We start from the raw sequence: 23750 nt of genomic DNA, 5'->3' as shown, positions 1-23750 counted from the left end.
ACATTATATTCCTGTTCACTATCAAAAATGTAGAACAATGAAAACTAATGTACTACTGTTAGTATCAACCTGTCGCCTTATCTCATTAGATTTATTGTCTGTATCTTTATTCATTGTGATAGGTTAAGACTGATTTAGAAATCATCCTTTTAAGTTATTGGTTGAATTATTTTGACTGCTTACTCTGATGGAACACTACAGTGGCCATTAAATATATACACTATTTGATTACTACACCATTTCTACTTCTACTGTGTCTTGTATTATAATCAAAGAGGCATTGAACAACATACTTCAGAGTTTACAGTGCAAACTTCTATTTACTTGAGTTTACTGTCTTTTTTATAAAAAAATCAAACATTTCAGTCTCGGTTATCAGAATATTTCTTTGTTTTTGTTTTTGACTCATTGTTAGTCTCAAAATATGAACTTATTATAATTATAATTCTCTTGAATATTCTTCTGTTAGTTTTTACCTTCTAGAATTCTCCAACCATCTGATTCATTAAATACACTTTTTATCGAAACAATTGATAGTAGTCCACCTATTATGTACATTGGATTTGATATCGCTCGTGTACAAAAAATGAAACGTACTGTTGTTTTAAATAAATTACAACCTATTATAGACAATTGTGTACGTCGTACTGGAATATATTTCTCATCATCTGCTTCTTTACCTATCTCAGAAATTCAATTTGAAAAACATAGAACAATTGGTTTCAAGTAAGTTATTTGTTTAAAAAAAAGAATGGATAGAACAATGAAATATTTCTATCCAATTAGTTTTTCATTTTGACTCTACAACGATATGTATGTTTAACAGCTTTGATAAAATCAATGTTAATTAATTAGAAATGTATCAAGTAGTAGTAATACAATAATATTGGTAATACTGTATTTTACGAGAACACCAGTGGAGACAACCAAACGTACTTGGATATTAAATTACAAAATCTCTTAGTAACATCTGAGAACCGTACAGTAATACTTCATTTGAGAAGTGTCCATCAATTGTCTCAGACTTTGTTGTTCCTTCGTTTTCATACCAATCACTCTCTGTTCCCATTCTCTTCTTTTCGATTTTCTCAACCTTCAGCCTCCAGGTATTCCACTTTCTATTGATGATACATACTACTTATATGTCGATATCAGTAGCACACATCACAATACTCTCATCGAATACAGTAGTATTTCATTGATCTCGATTCTATTATTATTATTATTATTATTATTATTATTATTATTATTATTATTATTATTGTTATTAAACACATGTATTAGTGGAGAGCCAATATGACAGACTCGTTGTAAAGAAATATTCGAGTTCTATTCATTTTTTTCTGTGTCTAAATGGATTTTTTTCTTCAAGAGAGTTAATAAAATTCTGTTTTATCAAAATTTATATGATTTACCATGCAGCGTATTTTATTTCACATGGAACAATCAGTCTTATGTACCAATTTTTCTTGTTGTTCAAAGGAATTATTGCAACTTCACATTAAAGAATATAAAAGAGAATGCGACAATCAATACAACTAAGTAATCATATACTTGTTTATAAACTGAATTGCAGACTGCCTAAGCTTTGTAAAGGGAACTAAATCGAATAAGAATGAGGTTTCTATCATAATAGTTTTCCCAATGTTTACAACTCATAACTCTGACATGCTATTTAGTACTCTGATGTTCTAATTGGTGTCCTCTTTTCATAACTCTAGTCTAAACTCAAGTACCACATATTACAGTCAGCTATAAATGACACAAAAAATGTGTTCTATATACTAGTCTGTTTTGGGACATCTGCCCAAATTCTAATTATAATTTTATATATGCGTAACTAGTATTAATTTCTATAGTATAACAAACTTATCCCAAACCGTTTGATGTAGGTGAATTAATAGCACTTCAGTTTGTCAGTCAAATGAAAATTAGAACCTGAAACATATGTACATCGGTCGACGTTGACATGTGCTATTAGCACAGAGATGAAATAGTCAGGGCAAATATCAAGGTAGTAGAAGTAATAACATGACTAGTGATAATAGAAACGATTAAACATTGAGGATACGACCCTATAAAATGTGTAATTTAATGAAACCAAAACAAACAAAATTATGAAAAGTTTAGAAACTTACGATTTAAAAAGATACAAATAGTGAGTGTATCTGCTCCGTTGTCAGCGGTTCCTAGCCATACCACCCAGTCTCTAACAACTAGTTACGATATTCACGCGGACCCGAACCAAGTAGTCTGCACCTAACTACATGACCTAGTTCAATAGTCAGTGTCTTAATAGACTGATGCTTTGGTTTGGCCACTGGTAGCTTTCTTCTGACCTGCTCTTATACCGGCCATCATTGCACGTCAAAGTAGTTGGTGAATGAGAACACGTAATACATATTCTAACCATTCCAGATAGTAACGGTTCACAACCTTGTCAGTCGATTTGCTATACCTGTACTCTTCGTTTAGCCTCAAAATCTCTAACTTGATGGTCCTGAAATATATGAGCAATGGTTCGAAGCAACGTATGATAAAATACTAGTAACCTAAGAATATCTATTTCTAAAGTTCACGTTTCTCAAATATAAAGTAGAATAGAGCGAACTGCTGCTCATTAAACCCATCGTTTAGTTGACGGACGGATATTGAGTGACAACACCTAGTATTGGGATCAAATACCAAACTATGTAGGGTTTCATGTTAATTGCCACTAACAGAATCATGTAGATACACACTGGTTACAGTTTTAAAAAGGAAATAGAGTTTAGGCTGATTATGTTATTAAGAACAACTCTGTTGTCGAACAGTTTTGCTAATAAATCATCTGATTTATGGACATTTAAATTGATTCAAACAGTATTAGAATGGATATTGCCATTGGATCCACTCATTAAATATTTCATTCTGATGCTTACACTTGTTTTTATCAGCTAAGTAATCCTGATGTGTTTGGGGAATTCGACAAACCTTGTTGTATGGTCTTCGCGTATCACTTCTAAAAATGTTGTATTTTGTCAATTTTGTAAATGTGGGTCTCAAACATGATTTTCTGGGGTTCTCTTTAAAACTAAATGCATTAGTTATGAAAATTTCATCACCATGTCAAACAAGTATGATAATAATTGAGCAGTCTTTTACGACCTTTCGTGTGACCTCATTTTGAACCTTGCAGTTATTTATTGTTAATGTTATTTAACAAGTTGGTTGTCAGTTAACTACTAGCTACCACAACCTGATCCCATTTTAGATTCACTAATATCATTGGCTGAGTACTGTTACTACTACTGATGCACTTCATCAGGTTTCATGTTTCTCAACTAATAATCTTATGTTTTGCTATTTTCTTCCAGCTCTAAGCAATGTGGAATAATCCGAGTAAATTGTGTGGACTGTTTAGATCGAACTAACACTGCACAGTTTGTTATCGGTCGAGTTGTTTTAGCTTATCAATTGTATGGATTAGGCTTTTTAGCTGAGCCAGATTTTATGGATAACTCACAAATCGATCGATTACTACAGGTAACTTGCTATTTATTACTTCTCTTTTGTAAATAATAGTTAATTTCTGTAAATTCTTTCTATTGGTATCAATGAGATTGCTTATCCCTTTTGCTAAATCCTTCGCTGATAGTGCCGCTCATTTCATAAACTTAAGCATTTCAAGATTTCCATTTGTAATTATCATTGAACAGTGGAACCTTGTTGGAAAATATATTGACCCTGGTGTATAATAGGTATTTTTTAGGCGTCAGTCTACTACAAATATGTCTCATCGTTTTCCCATATTTTTACTGGTCGGGATTCATTGATCATGATACTGTTTCTAGAGGGAGAAAGTACGTTCACAATTCTGTTATTACTCTCTTACCCTGATGTATTTTATGAAAAAATTAACTGAGTAGATTCATCACTTTAACTAAGTTTCTAACAGTTTGATAACTTAAAACTACCACTAGTTCTTGAGTATTGCAATAAGTAACTCAGAGGTTGGGACCATATTGATTATATATATCCTAATACTGACAATTTTGAGTGCCTAAATCTCTTTGTATAACTCAGGAAACTAATACTACCCTTCCAAAAGACGTTTTCTGAAATTCACCTTTGGCACCGAAGAATGCTAAAGTTTCAAACTAGTACGAAACAGTTGGTCCATTTCCTCGTGGTTTCCCATTGTTCTACAGCTGAATTCAGTCTACCATGAAAGCTGTTTTTAAAGCGAACTTCATATATCATTCAACTAGATTAAGTAATTCAAATATTTCGAAATTGTAGTTTATACTTTTGTTAAATATTGTATTGCAACAATAAAATGGTAAAAGCCTAATTCTTTTCAAGCATCGATATAGTTTTCTATAACCATGAGATCTCATGGTGTAAAAATAGTCATTTATTTTAGTTTTTAACTTACTCGAATAAAAGGTAATGTGTTTCCTATTCGTAGTTTTTACTTCGAACAATATCAAACGATAGAAATGATGTGTAATAAGGATTTCATAACTATCCATTACACTCTATCATGTCTATGAATTTCTTCTAGAATATTTATTTTGAATAGTATTCTCAGTTAAGTATAAAAGCAATGGTCAGATCTACTAACCAACTGAATAATCTTGATCTTATTTGTAAACTTAAATGTACGCTGGTGTTTGAGATTTAACAAAGGTTCTTAATTATCCGGTCGTGATTTAGTAGCACCCGATAATTTTTGTTTGTTTTGTGGGTAAATGAAAAAAAGTGTCACGTACGTCACAACACCATGGTCAGCTAACATCATCCTTAAAAATCGATATTGGTCATTTAAATACTGTTACGATGAAAAAATAAGCACTTTTATCGATCTTAAACTGCAAACTAGTTTTTAGATAATCAGGTTGTTAAGACTAAAATCTAGAATAGCTCTTAATTGTGTAATACTCTGTCGTTCAAATATCCAACAGGAGATCAAGTAACCGGATAAAGACGCAAACAGAGTGTATTATATCAAACACACAGGGATAGAGGAATGTACATTACAGCATACATAAATTTTCGTCTGCGTTCATTAACCTATCTCGACTCATTTTCGCTGGATACGCCAAATTTATTCACCTTTAATCCTGATGTAGATGATGATGAACAATAATTAAGTACTATAGTTCTGCTCTCTTGATTTGTCTTCCCTGATTATTTTCTGCTACTTTTGAACCATTAACTCAAATGATTCGAATTTTGCATTGATTTGATTAATCAGTTTGAGTTGGCAAAACTAAATGGTTTATGTTAATCGTGGTGATAAATTTCTGTCATTTAATTTAACTTCTTTCGGCACATATATGAGTTGTTGTCACTTGTTGGGCCATAGAGTTTCACTCGTCAAAAACTCAGTATGAAAGGCGGATAACAAGTAGTTAGTTCTGAGTCTTCTTTTGTGTCTATAAATTTACGATTTATAAAACCTTGGAAAATGAATGATGTCAGATGTAGAATATTATTAAGTAATCTGATAACCTTAATCAAACTATCTCAAATTCTTCTGTTTGTTAAAATGAACAGATTGTATTCAAGTATCGTAGCATCATATAAATATTCTAAGATTTCTAGAATCCTTTTTTTGTGATTCCTTGAACGTTTTCCACCAGCTTACAATCTTTTATCAAACAAAAGCTAGCTGCTTGTATACTTCAGTACAGTTCAGATTTTAGCAAACAGTCATGCTAATCTTTTTTACCCCATGCACACACACATACTGATCATTTGTACAAATTATGATTTGGATTTTAAAAAAAATTAATAGGATTTATATGATGAACATGGAGATACACTGGCCTTACAATATGGCGGTAGTCAATTAGTGCACAATATAAATACTTATCGTAAAGTAAAAAAGCTCTCTAGTCACTCGCGTGATTTTGTTCAAACACTGTCACGGTAAGTTTATAGATAAATTACATTTTCTTTATGCAATGTCATCTGTACTTTATTCACAACTATGTTACATTCCTGTTGTAATGTGGGTAGTTAATACATTTATTTGGAGAGCTGTTGAAAATTTTTAAAACTAGAATCATCTCATTTTTGTTCGTATTAAGTGATAAAGTAGAGGTACCAATACTGTTGATTTATATTCTCACCAACTACATAGATTTATCCATTTTTAGGCACCTAATTCGGTTGTAAATAAAATAGCTTCTTGAAATAGTGAGGTTTACAGAGATTGATTTTATAGTTAACCTTCAAACCAGTGGGTCACCATCCAGTGGTTTATAGTTTTAGTTCCAAATAATTAGTGCTGGATGAAAAATCTAAAAGTATTGGGTTCAAATCCGAGTGGGTTAGTGGATGTGCACTTCCTAAGAGTCCTATACTAAGACAAAAAAGCTGTCCAGTACTTCTTATTTCTTAATGGTTGTTTAACTAAGGTCAGTTTTTGATGTAAACTGTAAAAATGGGTTCTTTTAAACTATTAGATCAGATTGAAGTAATTCACTAGGTTTCAGATTCTAGACTATTATTCAGTTATTTCATAAAATTCAGTGAATAACCGTGATTAATGGTGTAAAGAATATTTTATGCATACCTATCGTCCCGATAGGTATTCAATAATAGTGCGGCAGTATTTTTTTCATTTATTTCATACATATCAAAATAGTTAGGAATATATAATATAACCATATTTATAAGTTAGTTTTTGATTTCTCAATCTAACTGATATCTTTTTACTGTTCAGAAGCAATTTTTTTAATTATTTAGGCATCATATAGTCTTCTTACCTAATTGCTCTCGTTGTTTATTGTTACTTTATTGTATATTGTGGTCTGATATTTTAGGCTCATTAATGATAACTTCATTAGATCTATTGACTTTTGTAAGTTAGTAACAACGTGAGGAAGACCCATAAGTCATCATTTGTGTTAATCCTAGTCCGGCATGGGACTGAAACATGTCCTTCACATAAATTATAACTAAATCATCATAATAAATTGCTTGTTTTCTTATTCTAGGATAAAATTTACATTTCAGTAATGACCCCATTTCTGTCAAATACTGACCTCAATATATTTGTATTGGTATTATTTGCTAGTTGTGAAACAATACGTAACTGGATACACTGTAAACTCTACTTTATGTGCCCAGATTTCAGGCAGGCTGGTTTTTGTTCTAGTCAAGGATGTATTGATCATATCTTCACCCTCCGCCAAATGTTAGAACACTGTCATACTTATCACAGGCCAACAATCGTAGTGTTTCTTGACATCACGGCTGCCTTCGATTCGTTGGATAGGACTGTTCTCTGGAAATGTCTATTGAAGAAGGGTGTGCCTGAGAAGTTCATCAACATCTTAAAGGCCCTATATACAAACACCTCAGGCAGAGTGAGGGCATACAACCACCTTTCTCCATTGTCCTATTCGAGCAGTGGGGTTAGGCAGGGTTGCCCAATCTCACCATTCCTCTTCAACTTTGCCATCGACGACATTCTGGAAACAGCTCTGATGAATGTAAGTAATGGCGGTGTGGATCTATTGCCTGGAGAAAGACTTCTCGACCTTGAGTATGCGGATGATATTGTCTTACTGTGCGATAATGCCCAAGGCATGCAATCCGCACTTAATCAGTTGGCAATCAGTGTTCGTAGGTACGGTATGAGCTTTGCACCTTCGAAGTGCAAAGTACTTCTACAAGACTGACAGGACTCTAATCCTGTACTCACTCTGGATGGTGAGCCTATAGAAGTATTCGAGAAGTTCGTGTATCTGGGTAGCTGCATAAGTGCTGGTGGGGGTGTGAGTGATGAAATCAGTGCACGTATAATGAAAGTCCGAGCATCTTATGCCAATCTGGGCCATCTTTGGCGCCCTCGTGATGTTAGTCTGGCTGTAAATGGTCGGATCTACAACGCGTCGGTGAGAGCTTGTAAAACCTGGTCTCTCCGAGTTGAGGATGTTAGACGACTCTCTGTGTTCGGTCATCGTTGTCTCCGAAGGAGTGCTGACATCCAGCGGCAACACCATGTCAGTAATGCAGAGGTTCGGCATCGTGTGTTCGGGTACAGAGATGATAATTCAATTGTTGTCACCATCTTGAAACGCCGACTTCGGTGGCTTGGACATGTTCTACGAATGTCGTCCCAGAGAATTCCACGTCGTGCATTATTTGCCGACTCTGGGACTGGTTGGAAGAAGCGGAGAGGTGGTCAGTGCATGACATAATGTCGTGGTATGAAAGAAAGCTGCAAAGGGCTGGCTTGTGTTGGTCCTTCACGACTCCATGGTTGGGGTCTGAGAGATGGTGCAACACAGTGGCGAGAGACGTTATCAGATATGGCTCAGAATAGAAGTCAGTGGCGATCCTGCTGTAATGTTCTTTTACTTTCTTCGTAAAAGTGGTTGTTTGTTCTTTAACTGGAAGAATCCTTCTAGTTGTACCTTTCCGTTTTCCCCAGTATTATTATTACTATTACTATTATTATTATTATTATTATTATTATTATTATTATTATTATTACACTACCTTACACTAATCTGGTCGTTATTGTTCTATTTTTTACACTTCTTACCTTCTTTTTTCTCTCTTCCTATTTTCATTGTTTTGTTTGTTGCATATATATTTGGTGCCCTCTTGTACCAATATTTATGTGTTCAAATAAATAAATATAATATTTATTCTTATCTGCCTATCAAGTATCTATTATGGTTTTACCTTTTGACTTTTTCAGATATTATTCTAATAAATTTTCTGATTGGGAAAAACAGTGTGCAATAAGTTTATTTTTACGCATTTATCGTCCTAATTTATGGTCTGGTACACTATATGATTTCATAAAAAATCATCTAATTCCAAGGTATTCAATAGATGAGACTGATACATTCAAATCAGACATACCAACTCTCTTTCATTCAGACACAGATCAAATTCTAGCCAGTGTCGCTGCTTCACTGTCTGGTTGTATCTGGGATATGTGTAGTGATGCTTATTTACATTGGTTGGACGCTTGGGCACGTTTACCAACAAGTCGCTTTTCACTAACTGATTGGTGCTCTCGTGATCTCTTACAATGTTTACCCAGAGCAATGGATATAACACAAAAGTCAGTTCTTTATGATGATCGATGCCTTGTATTACCATCAAATGATATCAGGTGAGTGGTGTTTGAAGTGGTAAAATGAAATTTATTGTTTGAAATTAGTTTTTCAAAAAATTCTGGGAATCCATAAATCGTTGGATAATCAATTCTCCCTAGTTTAGGATATCCCAAAAGTACTTACTTTTCGTTGCTCCTTGACCCAATGAATCTTTACAGGGTTCCCTAATATCAGTTTAAACCATATAAATAAATTGATCACATTGAATAATAACCCTTAGAAAGTACAGCTTTCTATACGTCTGGAGAGTTTCGGTTCCTAGTGCCAAACTATTTCTCTAAAACGAGTATTCGCTAGCCCACTTATATATAAGAAATGAAGTGGTTAAGTGCCCAAACCACTTTATTTACATGTAGTGCTCTCTCCTCTTCGCTAGCAATCAATCCAACTACTATATTTTAACCATAAATTTAATAGGGATAAGGTTGAATATGGGTGGGGTCACGGTACCAAACTCGCTTTGATGATTAAGACTGATGTAATGCATACTATTCTACCTATCTTGACATCCTATTTCGTTTGCAGTAAGAGTATGTGAAGTCAGTAACTGAAATATTTGCAAATATATAGCCATCCTAGTAGGGATTATTGATATAAGAAACCATTGACAGGAAACTCTGAATGAATTAACGTGACAGGTGTAATAACAGTGAATATGTGTTTGTATTTTTACTTCGTAATTCTATACATTATTCATTTTCGACTAAAAAATTCCATTTATTTGTTTCATTTGGGCTGTTATGAATAGTGGTAAGTTGAAGTATTTTAACGTTGTCTGATCATTAATATCAAATTCGTATGCCTAATATGTCGTAACAAATGCTGGCTTATCCAATTGATCTCAAAGCTCTACTGTGTTTAATGTGTAAGCTGAATCAAAGCAAAACGTACACATGATTTTGACTAAGACCTGAACAATATAAAAACTTGTTTACTCCCCCCTTTGTTTGCCAAATAATAGTCAGCAAGTAGGAGTAATGTTATTCAAAAATCCACTGTAATTCAAATGTCTTATTTTTTCATTTTATAGAGTTGATTGGTTCAATGAATTTTATGATTTAACATCTTATGTCGATTTGGATCGTTTCTCAAATCCCCATATCCGGTCAACTGAACTTGTTGTTGAACATCATTTAGGTGATTATATGATTCCGAAGTCATATCCAAGTAAATACTTCGTCTTTTCTCTCTCTATTTCTATTACCGTAAATGCCATATTAAGTATTTTATACTCTTCTTGGTAAGAGTTTGAATTGTCCTGTTGTCCGTTGCTAGACACAGTCCATCCATTCTAGAAAAAACTTGTGACAATATAGCCATATCGAGGCAATACTCACCTATTGTCAACTAAGACTGGTCAGCAATGGGATAATTAAAACTCCTACAAGTACTTATCTGTTAATCATACACGTTGAAAAAAACGGGATATTTGAACTGATTTATTTATTTATTATTATTATTAATGGCTTTATTCAATATTATATTTTGGTAAAATATAGAGTTCTCAGCAAAAATTATTTCAACAAATTTCCTTTTCTTATTTCTTGATCGATTCTGACATTAAATATTAGTAGCTCAGTGGATGACACGTTAGCTTTTGGAGTAAATAGTACTGGATTCGATTATCGACAACATCAACATTAGAATCCAGGTACATCAGTTTGATTAACACCAATAGGACTGAATATACGTCATGGATTCCACTGTTAACCACAAACCGTCTATTTTAAAAATGTTTTATAGCTTATAATATGTACATGTTTTAACAGCTTCATTGATCATTGTTAGATATACTATGCGAAACAAATTCACTTGATTATTCATTTAACAGAGATGACTTTCTTTACACCTCACATTCCAGTTAAAGTACCATTGAAGGCTAGTAAGCATTAGATAATTTATCCAGTTTAGGAAAGCCTATGTGTGTGTGTCAGTAAATATGTAACGGTTTACTTTTAATTCAGTTTTGTAAAAACGACTGTTCTCAATGAGTTTTTTAGTGTAGCGCTTAGTTTTTATGTACGACATATGACGCACACAGAATATTGCAGTCTTCCATATTATCAAATCCAACTCATTTGCAAAGTATAGCTTTGTGTAATCCACTTCCTGCAACATCGTCTGTGTGAGGGTCGGTACTACTAGCCGGTTACCCGGAGCAGAAATAGATAAAATGATATTTGAACCTGTAACTTGTCTTAATTTACTTGAAGGGGTTTTAAGGGAAGGGCATCGGTTTTTAGTCCTGGAGTGGACGTCAATATTGAGATCCAGCTGACTAGTCCTACGTACGATGAAAGGTGCGTCCCGGATTCTAATACTAACCACCACCGATCTCTGCCTACAAGTGTCTGCAACCTATTGGTCGAAAACCGAATTCTCAACCCACTACTAGTCCATCACTCTATTATTTATTTTCTTAAAGATACAAAGAGCATGCTAGACATACCTAAATCGTGGTTGAATTCGCTTTTATTTTGCTCATATTTCTTGTGTGACACCTAACTCCTATGAGTTATCATAGTTATTTTCGTTATAGTAGATCGATTAGCGTTGTTTTGAACAATTTATAGTCATATGAGTGTTCATAGTGCTGTTACATTCATGGGTTATGCTAAGATTTCGCAACCCTGACTTCAATATGACTAACGAGACTACTTTTATCCTCTTCTTTCCTGTCTCACAAATAAATGTCAATTACTAAAGATTAGAATTGCTGAACTGAGTATTTGTCGCTATACAAAAATCATAGTAAAAATATTTTAAAGGTTCATAAGTAGAGTCTATATTGAATAATTCAACGTAACAGCAATTCATCTTAATCGATATTGATTTTCTTTCTCATAAATTGTATTTAGGGATTGCACGCCCCCACATGCCCTGGTACGACCGAAAGTGAGAAAAGTTAGCTTTCCTTCTCGAAATGCTCTCACACGGCCACACGTATACAGCCATTGCCAGGGAAGTCTTACTGCCTTCTCACGGCGGGGTGTTGTTTACGAAATTGTGAACGAAAAGCGAATGTCCGGCGCTTTAACCTGGTCGGTGGGCATGGAGAGTCCACCCACGGGAGTTAGAAAACCCTGATTCCAAACCAATGGTGCACACGGGCTCCAATATCCTGAAGGAACAAATGGCGTATGAACCAATCGTTGGTCACCGGCTACCATGGGATTGCATCTCCTTACGATGCTCCACTGCCTTAAGGATCAGACCTTTAGGTCGAAGGTTCTGGGTGTGGCCTCTTGAGAAACTCACCTGCTTTTCTTTGGGCATCGGGTGGTATCACAGTCCACACACAAATCAAATAAGATTTGTGTGGCGCATATATATTCGGTGCCTCGTTGTATCAATATTTATGTGTTCAAATGAATAATATAAATAAAAACGTCCCCACCAAGCCCTTTAGGTTATTTTTCATAGTATCGCATTTTACTACCCACTTCGAGAGTAAGGCAATTACTCCCTGATAATGTTAAACGATGCTCAACCTATGTCACAGTTTAACTGAAGTTGTTCATTTGGATAATCTGATATCATTTCATTAGTTCAATGTTACTCCTTTATCCTGGAGACCCTCTAGGCTCATTTTCAAGATAGTATAGGCTCATTGCTGCTCCCCGATAAGGGGTCCCCAAAAAGTATGAAATAATTGTCTAATGTCCCCCATTTTCCGCGCTTTTTCAGCTAATATCAGCCCGTGACGAAAATTACCTTTAAAATGTTTGAGTAATGTAATAGAGCCGACGAAAATAGGACTCAGAACATAATTGGCTGTTTCGGTCTTTAAAGGCCCTCGACTCTCTCTACCTTTCTGTGGTTATTGTGTTAGATGAGTTACACTAAACAGTATTATGAGATATTCAAACGGTTACTTTAATTTATTTTGTCTTTTTTAATTCAAAAACATAAATTTACACATTTTTCTCAAATTTTTTATTTCAAGATTTAAAGACCAATGAACAATTACATTCGCAACATAGCAACAATAATAATATAAAATACACGTCTATTCCTGAAAAAGATCAACCTACTAACTGCAGTTATCCTACATTATCAAATATTTACATGGATTTAGGTCGTTCAATATGTGCTGCGCATTCATTTCCTAATTTTACTGATATACCACATTTTGATTGGTCTGCTAAACGAAATAATCTTTCGTCTAAATATTATAAAGATGGCAACAATTCAAATGAAGCATTGAATCATTCAATTAGTAATGTTGAATTAAACAAAACAAAAAAGTTTAAAAAAGTAAAAGACAAATGTCCAGTAAATAATAATTTCGATGATGAAATAGACAAAAAACAACAAGAAAAATCTGCTGTTGTTGCTGAGGATGACGGTGATAATGATGAAGATAAATCTAGTTCAGATAGGTACCATGAATGCTACTACTCACATTTATTTGTTGGTATAATTTCTTTACACTATAATTAATGTTCTGGTGTTGAAATGATCCTATTTAGTCACTCGTAATGTTCTTGACTATGACTTTGTAGTCTGCTACAGGTACAAAAGTGTAACTAAAAGCTAAGTATATGAGACCTTGCGTAGCTATCCTGTTGTATTTTTTAAAATCGAATCTTGTGATATTATAAAACAGGCGTTAGTAAATGAACTTTTAACTGTTAAAATGAAAGGAAAGAATGCAAAATTAGATCATATCTAATACAATAACGTGGCTGATTTTTGTTTTCTCACCAAACCAAATTATTGGCATAACCCCTAGCCTACCCCATAGCTGAACTGATATCAGAAGACAAATTAGGTGTCCAGTAGAAAAAGTTTTTTTTAATGTAATAAAATAACATACGTGTATATATAACATAATGACAAAAAAATAGACATAATCGAATGTCTTAGGTGACTGAACTCAATCATTTTTATGCATCGTTTTCTTTCTAGTCAATTCAGACGCTGACTATCATATCAAAAGATTATTTTTAAGTAAACTTTACACCGAACCCCATAACTAGATTATAATCAATCCTAAAAGATAACAAACCAGCGTTTAAAAATGTACAGTTATTGTCATTCCCGGGCTTTTGAGAAAAGACTTTGCTGTATTGCTGAGAGTGTTGAAGGCATTTAGATGGTGGTTGGAGGTAGTCAACAGGAGACCCTGGACCCGGGTTTCGTGCTACTTGGCACTCGTCAGCAAGGTGTACCTGTAATCTTGAGGGAACTGATGCTCCCTGGCGGATTCGATCTCTTGTCACCCAGCTTCACAGTCAGAGACGTTACCACTGAGCTATCCGAGCCGTGACTAACCTCCTGTAGGACTGAGATGTAATCACAATTGATTGATCACTGGGTAGTGATCAATGTCATGCTTGTCTAGTGCAGATCGAATGCTATCGATCATGTTGGGTGACACGAGATCGAATCCGCCAGGGAGCATCAGTTCCCTCAAGATTACAGGTACACCTTGCTGACGAGTGCCAAGTAGCACGAAACCCAGGTCCAGGGTTTCCTGTTGACTACCTCCAATCACCATCTAAATCTCAATACATAGTGCCAGCAGTGTCGAATCACCTAGACTGGTGGCCACATTGCAACATGATCGATAGCATTCGATCTGCACTAATAAGGACTAGACAAGCATGACATTGATCACCACCCAGTGATCAATCAATAGTGTTGAAGGAAGTTAGCAAGATGTGTGGTGAATCTTTCGAAGTCATAATTAATATGGTTGTGGATAGACATTTAAAATCATGCAAACTCCTGGCAGGTGTTATTTTATCAGATACTAACCATCCCCTTCACTCTTATCTTTCTCCTTGTATATCTTCTGGTAGAACGAGACGTAATTACATTAAAATCCATGCACGCAAGCAAAAGTATGAAAGTTCTATAATACCTTACCTAGCAAATATACTCTGTGACGAACAGGTTGTTAGAGTTAACCAAGTCAATAACCTAGATTCTTAACATGTCTCTAATTTGTAAAGTTGTACAGTTCCTCGGTTTTTTTTAAACATTTTTATTCCTTTTCTTGTCTATGTTATTGTTTTTTGTGTGTAAGAAACTTGTTGAGATACCCTGTGCTGAGAATTCTATATTGTACCAAAATATAATATTGAGTAAAGCCATTAATAGTAATAATAATAATAATTTATTTTTAAAAAAGTAATCTCACCAGTTAGTTTCAAACACAAATTTTCTGATTATAATTTGTGGAACTTTTCTTGCTGTTTTCTAAGAATATTATGATCACTATCTACTTTAAAGTTTGAATTATTGATACAATTACAAGGCATCTAATTGGTTTGATTACCCGATACCTCTTCCATTTTTAGACAGTTTTAGTATGTAGTGTTAATTAATGAAATATCTGTTAATAAGTATTTCTAATTTATAATAATTGTATGAGATTTTCTTATGTGATAGAGCGAGTGTAATAAATAATACATCACGATCAAGGTCACAAGCTAGCTTCATGAAACCTAAATATCACATCAGGCTGTAAATAGAGAATGTAAAAAAAATCTACTTATTTACTTTTCAGTCAGTTGAGTATACCTGTGTGTACAGTTTTTCCTCAGTTTTCGCCTCTTTTACTCATAGGTCCTAGTTTCCGAATTCTGGATAAGACAGTTTGATGTTAGTTACTACTTACTGATAATTAAATAGACAAACAGATATAATATAGAACTCGGTGAAAATATCCACTTGCCCTTGAAACAACATACTTCATATGTCAGTATAACTAGAAAAAATTTACAAGATGAATCGTAAATGTGTCGAAACAATGGCAATATCATTGGTAGCGAAAAAACGAAGGATAGTTTAAAAAGAACGAACAAAATTTCTGAAAGAAAAACAAATCAATGAAATGTCTAATATTTAAGTCTAATATATTCTTGTTCAATCTTAATTAGCCTTCAATTTTAACAATGATTCAATGTGAGCATAATTATAACTGCACAAAATAATTGTTCATTTCTCCATAGATTTCAATAAACGTTTTGTTATTTGATACTAAGTGAGCGTAGTATACAATTTGGAAATGTGCTAACACCTTTACCGTTTATGAATTTGAATTAAAATCATACGATTTATAATGAATTGAATTATTTAGTTATTCTTCATTGTACGAGTGAGAATATTTAAAAAATACACTTTTTAAGCTATTACATACCGTCATTTTGCGTTAATTAGTTATATCACAGGTTGAAATCATGAGTCAATTTAAGCTAGACCACCATGGAAAACCTGGAAGCATTGGACTGCCGTTTCGTCCTAGTATGGGACTCCTGGAGTTCTAGTGAGAAGCCGTTACCAGTGGAGTTCAACCAGGTCTGTTGTGAGATATAAGCTCACTGAAGACAATGGTATACGATAGTGCAACTTCGTGGGTTGGTTGAAGTTAGACATTAACACCATTGGATGCCGTCTCAGTGGTCTAGTCGGTTAAGCGCTTGGCGTGAAACTGATAGGTCCTGGGTTCGAGTCTCGCGGGGTGCGGGATCGTGGACTCGCGTTTCTGAGGAGTCCCATACTTGGACGAAACGGCCGTCCAGTGCTTCCAGGTTTTCCATGGTGGTCTAGTTTCAACTGACTCATGATTTCAATCTGTGAAATTTCTAAAATCTCCACAAACCCCTTCTGATAATTAGTTATAGATTTTTTACTCTTCGCAACATGTAAAGTTGAATGGTCTACTAATAACTGTGGAATAGAAATTAAAAGTTGTATTGTTACATCACTAATATTGACGTAACACATTTAATAAGTACACTTTTAGGTATTTGGCTTTGGACTTCACTTTATATGTAAGGGTAATAGATAGCGCTTGAATTAGAAATCAACATTTTAAGTGATTGATCACTGATGCGAAAATTATTATAATCTATATTTCGATTTTATACTGCTACGTAGTTGGAATGACTTGATTAAGCCATTAGACACAATTTGTTTAATCACTTGTTCGTCTTAATTTTAGGTTACCTAAAGTTATATATAAAAAGAGTAGTATTTTAGATAAATACTAATTTAGCTTTTATCTTCTGATGTCTTACAGACCAGTAAAATATAGAATTCTCGGGTTAGACATTATATGTTATCGTTCCATCTATTTTCCGTACATATATGTTCCTGTTATCGTATGAATCCCCTCAGTTATATCAAGGAACAAAAATAACTCCGAACTGATCAAAATAGAATAGGTTAGACAGAATCCGAACCTTCTATTAAATGGTTAGTAGTTCAATATTTCAACCAATAACGCACTATGTGTATTCACAATATGACTAACTAATTGTAAATGACCATTGCATAGCATGAAGTTTTACATTATCATTTTTTTCTCCTTTTAGCGATTATGAGGAGTCGATAAATAATTGTATTAATTTCTTTCCGCCCGATTTGAATCTATTTCAATTGCTTCTTGATCCAGACTTATCAGTAATACAATCTAAACGTCTACCTGACAAATATTTTGATAATAAAGGATATTCTGTAAGTTACCCGTATACTTCAAATTCTACAAAACGTCAAAAGCGAAAACAAACAATAGTTGGCCAACTTGGTAAATCCAAAGAAGATCCTGAATCCACCTATTCAAATTGTGTATCATCATCTGAGATCGTGTTAAATTTACCAAATAAACATGTCTATGAAGGTATATAAATGATATTATTGTTCTGTTTATTCTTAGCAGTGAAATAGTACAACCTATTCACGAGTTCGTCATTAGTTTCTATTTAAAGCCTTATTGTGATGTTGGCTGAGTTTAATTTAAAACGAAACGACACGGTAGCATTTTTATCACAAGACATTTGCCGCCAATCATTATAAAGTTTTGGATTGATGTTTTGTTTTACGGGTAATTATTCATCAGTAAAACTAATGTTCAACCTCATAGAGACCCTTCTTGATTCGGTATTTTAATTGCATATCTACTGGTGCTCTTCACACTACGTTATTCAACCCAACAATGCATATGTACTAAAGAGAGAAACAGAATGTGTAAATATTTCTTCTCAATTATTTTTTTCATCATGGCTCTACCTTGATATATATATTTCATCTACAACGGTAAAAATTGTTTAGTCTGGGGATTTCTACGATTGATTGCTTTGATTATTTACGGTATCATATCAATTATCTAATTAATCACTCAATGTTATTTTCGTAATCAGTTGTGAAATTGTATTATCATTATGTAACACTATAATGGACGAGACTCAGGTGAGGACAACCGGCTTATTATTTAGTACAAAATACAGAATATTTTGGTAAAGAGAACCATACACTGAATACTTCATTGGCGAATTTGCATCCTTTGTCTTTCACATTCTGTATAATTCTTCCGATTCACAATTCCTTTCTGTTATCTTCAGCTTGATCTTCTTAGCCTTCTGCTGTTAGGTTTTCCAATCTCGCTTGGTGTTGCATACTACTTATGTTTATCAACATAAGTAGCATACAACACAACACTACTACTCGGTTGGTATTGTTTTATTACTGTTAATTATATTTATGCATATCGATAAGTGTAGATCCATGATGATAAGCTGGTTGGAAGTAAACATTTGTTTGCTCTATTGGCTAACTTCACACTTAATATCCAAGAGTGTATAACGGAAAAACTAGATATGCTAAACTTGAATAGTGTGTTTGTACTTCAGTATATTAATTTAGATCTTATAATAACTTATTACACTATTCAAGTATGATTCCTGTTGATGTGTGTCTGTACACTATAATTAAAGTTATTACTTTATTCTTTTAACTGAAAATATGGTAATAATATTCACTAAAAAAGAAAAAGCAAACATTGATTACAATCAATCATTTATGGTGAAAATTTGAAAAGAATAAAAATTCGTGTATCAAATAGTTATATACTACTTACTTGTTACTCCTCATGGAGGAGCGTAGGCCGCCCACCAACACTCTCCATCCAACCGTATCCTAGGCAAGTTGTTTACTACGTAAAGTGTAATATCTATTATTATTTGCCAACAATTAATAATAGTAACTCAACTTTTCTACCGTTATATTATGGTGTGGGTTACTTATATCCACATAATTAATATATAACGGTGGTCAGGCGTAGAATGTATTTCAGTAGAAGATCGATAAGAAAGGAACTGAAACGGAACGCAATTGGTATGAAAATATATGAACAATGAAATCTGAGACAATGAACCGATATTTGCAAACGAAACAGTCAGGTTTGAGATGATGGATTGATATTTTGCAAATTAACTATCTAAAACAATTATATGAACGAAGAATATTCCTTTCAATTTTTATAAATTCCAATGATGTTTTCGTTTCTGTGAACTTTGCATTATGCATCAGGAACTCATTGAGTGCCTTTAACGCAATGGGTTGATCACAAGATTTTAATTGCTGAAAAATTCCCATTGCGTTGAAGGCATTCAATGAGTTCCTGAAGTATAACGCAAAGTTCACAGAAACGAAAACATCATTGGAATTTATAAAAATTGAAAAGAATATTCTTCGTTCATACAATTGTGTTTTAATCTAATGGGAATTTTTCAGCAACTAACTATTTACTATATGGTTCTCAGATTTTATTGAGATGCTATGTAATTTCATGTCGAAATACCTTCGATTGTCTCTTACTCGTGTTCTTGTTCACTACAATATCAGTAGTTCTTTTTCTTTTCAACGTTTTTTTTTCTATTCGTTTTATTACATAAATAATAAGGAAAGACAAATGATTAATTTTATTTCACTAATATTAAGAAAAAAATGAAAACATTAAAATTGTAATCTGACATTTATTATCCTACAATAAAATTGTGACGACGGACCACGGGTGAACTCGAGGAAGCTGTAGGAGGCTCAGAAGGAGCCAAAGATATTCATTCCAATCACTTTTCGGAAGAATATTCTAGAATTTCTACGTGTAGCTTCCCAATTGGACAATGCCAGTAACCCCCTGTATGCTGATTGGTGGACTGTAATGATGAATTTGTTCTTACTAAAAACTATAAATACTTGACAGTTTTGTACTATAATTTACACTGTCTGGGAATAATATTCCTTTCATTAGTCTTCTATCTTCTCATTGTGACTAGGAAGGGTTCTGGCGTTCTAGTGCTCACGTTGTACGCGGTATATCAAGAACAACCTTCTAGATATAACAAAAATGAAATCATTTTAAGAAAAAACTTACATAGTTTAATACAAATTAGGTTTAACAATTTTACTAACCACATGAACTAGCTAAATGGTTAATAAAATTGACCATTAAACTTTAAACTTGTTTTTAAGCTTGACTCTATTCATGTGTATGAAACATTAATATTCTATACCTTTTTTTATTTAAATAATGTAGATATAATATAGTTTAAACAACATTTTCTTAAATATTTCATTTTAAACAAACAATAAAACCAATGGTAGATGTTAATGTTACAGTTTAGTTTGTAATTGTAGTATAATGGATAAATTGTATTATTTTTGTGTTTATGAAACATGATTAACTAACTATATTCAATTAATCTCTACTCTTTTGTTTTTCAATTATATTGTATTTTCATACAGATTATCTTCGTACAGATTTTATTAAACATCCAATTCAAATTGATAATTATTATATAAATAAATTTGCTAGTCTCAATACTTTATCATCATCGTCTTCGTTGCCTATAGATAAAACTTCAATTGATATTTATAATGTAAGTTGCTATCTGTTTTTCAGCTATTCATATTTATTGTATTAAATGTTAACAGGTTACTTGTTATGTTTGATCTTTTTTTATATACTGTTCTTTACGCCCCGCTGCCCTGATTCATGTCTTGTACATATTGTGCTATACTGGGTAATTTTAATTTATATCTTATTGTATTAAAAAATTACAGTAATTTTGATAATGTTTTACTCAATTGCTTATCTTTGTTTTATAGTACATTCGTTTTTATTTTCTGATGAATATGATGGCCAAACCAAAATGTGGCATCAGTGCATGAAGTCACTAACTTCTAGTCTGAGCCATGTTGGTAGATGTAGACTACTTGGTTGGGGTCCGCGTGACTATCGTAACCAATGGTTGGAGACTCTTGGTGACATTGCTCAGAATCGATCACAATGGCGTAGGTGTATACACTCTCTGTCTTCCCTTAAACTAAGAGATTAAAATCGCTTCATATCTCTCTTTCTATGAACTAGTTCTTTCTTCCTGTACTATATCCTTATTGCAATCTTTCTTTTATATATTACCACAACTGGATTAACTACTTTTATGAATCCGGTGTCTATCTTGTTGTGTTAACGAAGTATGGCAACCTGGACCGATGCATATACGTGCCTGATCCTACGTTGTAGCTGACTGACTGATGAATATGATCATTTTTGCCAGTTGACAAGAATTGGAAGGAAAAAATATATATTCTAATGCATTTTTAATAGAAATGGCGCAAACATGTACAATATACTGATCAATGTTATATATATCTTAGTACGTTGTTTTTAAGTAATCAACGAGACGTTAGTTAGTTATACTAGTATGTGATTTTATATCAGTGAATATTGTACAACCCACAATTACTGTTATCGCAAAAATTTTGTCCTGTGATCTGAACTTATGGTGTTCACTAAGACCCGATCTTATGACTCAATTTGTTGTGTTATTCAACTATTTTGTTCTTTTCTGAATCATCTGCATAGTTAATAGTTATTGATGTAGAGCTTTTTTCCCAAGTCACAACTTGGTATTGGTATAGGGAAAATGTTTGTTAGCTATTCAGTTGACTTTTTTTTAATTTATAGATTTCTTTGAATTTCATTAAAGCTATGGAGCGATCCAAGATAGATCGCCATTGAGAACCTAGAAGAACTGGGTGGCTGTACTGTCATAGTACAGGAATCCTAATCACTGCGCATTCACGACTCCTCACGCTGGAAACGAACCCGAACATTCGGTCTCTCGCGTGAACGCTTAACCTGTAGAACATTAAGCCTCCATTCAACAGTGCTAATATTTAACCTCAACCAATCCATGATATTCCTCAACCATATTCCTTTGCCTTCGATGGGTAACTGCCTCACACCTGACACGGATTGGTTTTACGAATCATGGCTTCTCAATAAAACTCCAAAAATTTCCTCTTAAAACTGGTCACTAATGACCACATGATAATTTTCAGTGTGGGGTTAAAGGTTTCTTTTAACCACCACTGTCAGAGAGGTATTTAATCCTATTAGTTAATAGTTAATTATCATATTGTTATATCTTGTGAACCTGTGTGCCCTGTTTATTGTATAACGCAACGATATCAACAATCAGAGAGCAGTGAGTTATCGATCGGACTAGTGACGCAATAAACACGTGCGAGCAGCCTAGAGTCCTGATTGGTCCTGCTTTCCACCTAGCCCAGCCAGTTGAGTCCAGAACACCAATCTCAGCTTCCTCAATATGAATCATTTATTTCAAACATACTCGGTATATATCAACCAGACAGACCACAACCTACCATAAAATATGAAACAACATTTGTACAATATTTAGCCAAAAGTGGCTGTGAATGAGGGAGGTAGTGAATAACAGACAGGGGATAATTCAAGAATGGTAAATCGTATAATAATAGTTCATAGGTCAAAATAAAACCCATAACAAGAGGGACATGAATGTGTGAACAGTTTAAGTTACATAACAATTATACGATAAAAATATACTCATAGTATTGGTCCATCAATAGATCCGAAAAATTACCATTCATTATTCTTATCGGGATATAACACATATCGTCCTTTAATTCTCTTTATATTAATCTATTTTACATTTTAGAATTATGTTCAAATGAATAATATTGGCTTGTGTAATATATCCAAAAACAGTATGAATATCTATAAGGCAACAGCTTATCTGACATCACAGTTATTATATTAATACAGAAGTAAAAGACGGATATTTTTTCAATGCAACTTATTTTAATTCTCTTACAGTATCAAATGTTTAATATTTTAAATGATTACTTTACGAATTACTAATTTTTCGTCTACATTTTCTGTAAATATATAGAATCAAATAGTGTTTTACTTTTGTACTTCACTTTATTATTCACTTATGCATAATTATACATGATGTGTTGATTTGACTTTGTTTTATTCTTCTACTCTTACCATCAATACTGCTAATAATAATGCTCAGTCATTGATATGTTATTGATTTCTATTGTGAAATGTGGTCACAATTACTTTAATCAGTTACTTGAAGATCTCGAGTTAAACGTCTGAAGATAGATTATAGCGATGGAGATGTGTTCATTCTTAATCTTTCTCTTTCTCTCTCTCTCTCTCTCTCTATATATATATATATATATATATATATATATATATATATATATATATATATATATATATATGAGTTAAATGCAATAATGTGCCTTACTTAGTATTCATTCATCTTAGAATGGGACTACTTGAACTAGTACATATTTGTGTCTAATCTTTAATTGTTTATGACAAACTGGATTGATTTGTTAAATGATAACGATTTATTTTAAAGTAAATTAAAATAATTTTATGCATAATATAACAATTTCTATTTCCATTTACCCCTTTTGTCATGTTTTCCATGATTTGTTTTTCTATGAGGTGTAATGATATCGGTTAAAAAATCGTCATTC

At 33.3% G+C, this 23750-nt stretch overlaps 1 protein-coding gene across 1 annotated transcript in view; it reads left to right on the top strand.

Moving 5' to 3' along the window:
- The window catches only part of FIG4 (phosphatidylinositol-3,5-bisphosphate 5-phosphatase), a 44516-nt gene extending 21319 nt beyond the window's left edge, over nucleotides 1-23197 (top strand). Inside the window, exons 8-16 of the mRNA XM_051212338.1 lie at nucleotides 470-726; nucleotides 3357-3525; nucleotides 5783-5916; nucleotides 8705-9127; nucleotides 10162-10298; nucleotides 13078-13513; nucleotides 17459-17763; nucleotides 20667-20800; nucleotides 22910-23197. Coding sequence (XP_051072514.1) covers nucleotides 470-726; nucleotides 3357-3525; nucleotides 5783-5916; nucleotides 8705-9127; nucleotides 10162-10298; nucleotides 13078-13513; nucleotides 17459-17763; nucleotides 20667-20800; nucleotides 22910-23011 — 2097 coding nt within the window. The 3' untranslated portion in view covers nucleotides 23012-23197. The remainder of the gene's footprint in view (nucleotides 1-469; nucleotides 727-3356; nucleotides 3526-5782; nucleotides 5917-8704; nucleotides 9128-10161; nucleotides 10299-13077; nucleotides 13514-17458; nucleotides 17764-20666; nucleotides 20801-22909) is intronic.
- Nucleotides 23198-23750: the final 553 nt, after the last annotated feature.

Source organism: Schistosoma haematobium, chromosome ZW, assembly GCF_000699445.3.
Source record: "Schistosoma haematobium chromosome ZW, whole genome shotgun sequence".
Taxonomy (NCBI): Eukaryota; Metazoa; Platyhelminthes; class Trematoda; order Strigeidida; family Schistosomatidae; genus Schistosoma; species Schistosoma haematobium.
The sequence above is the reverse complement of the archived record's forward strand: the minus strand, read 5'-3'. Positions and strand labels throughout refer to the sequence as shown.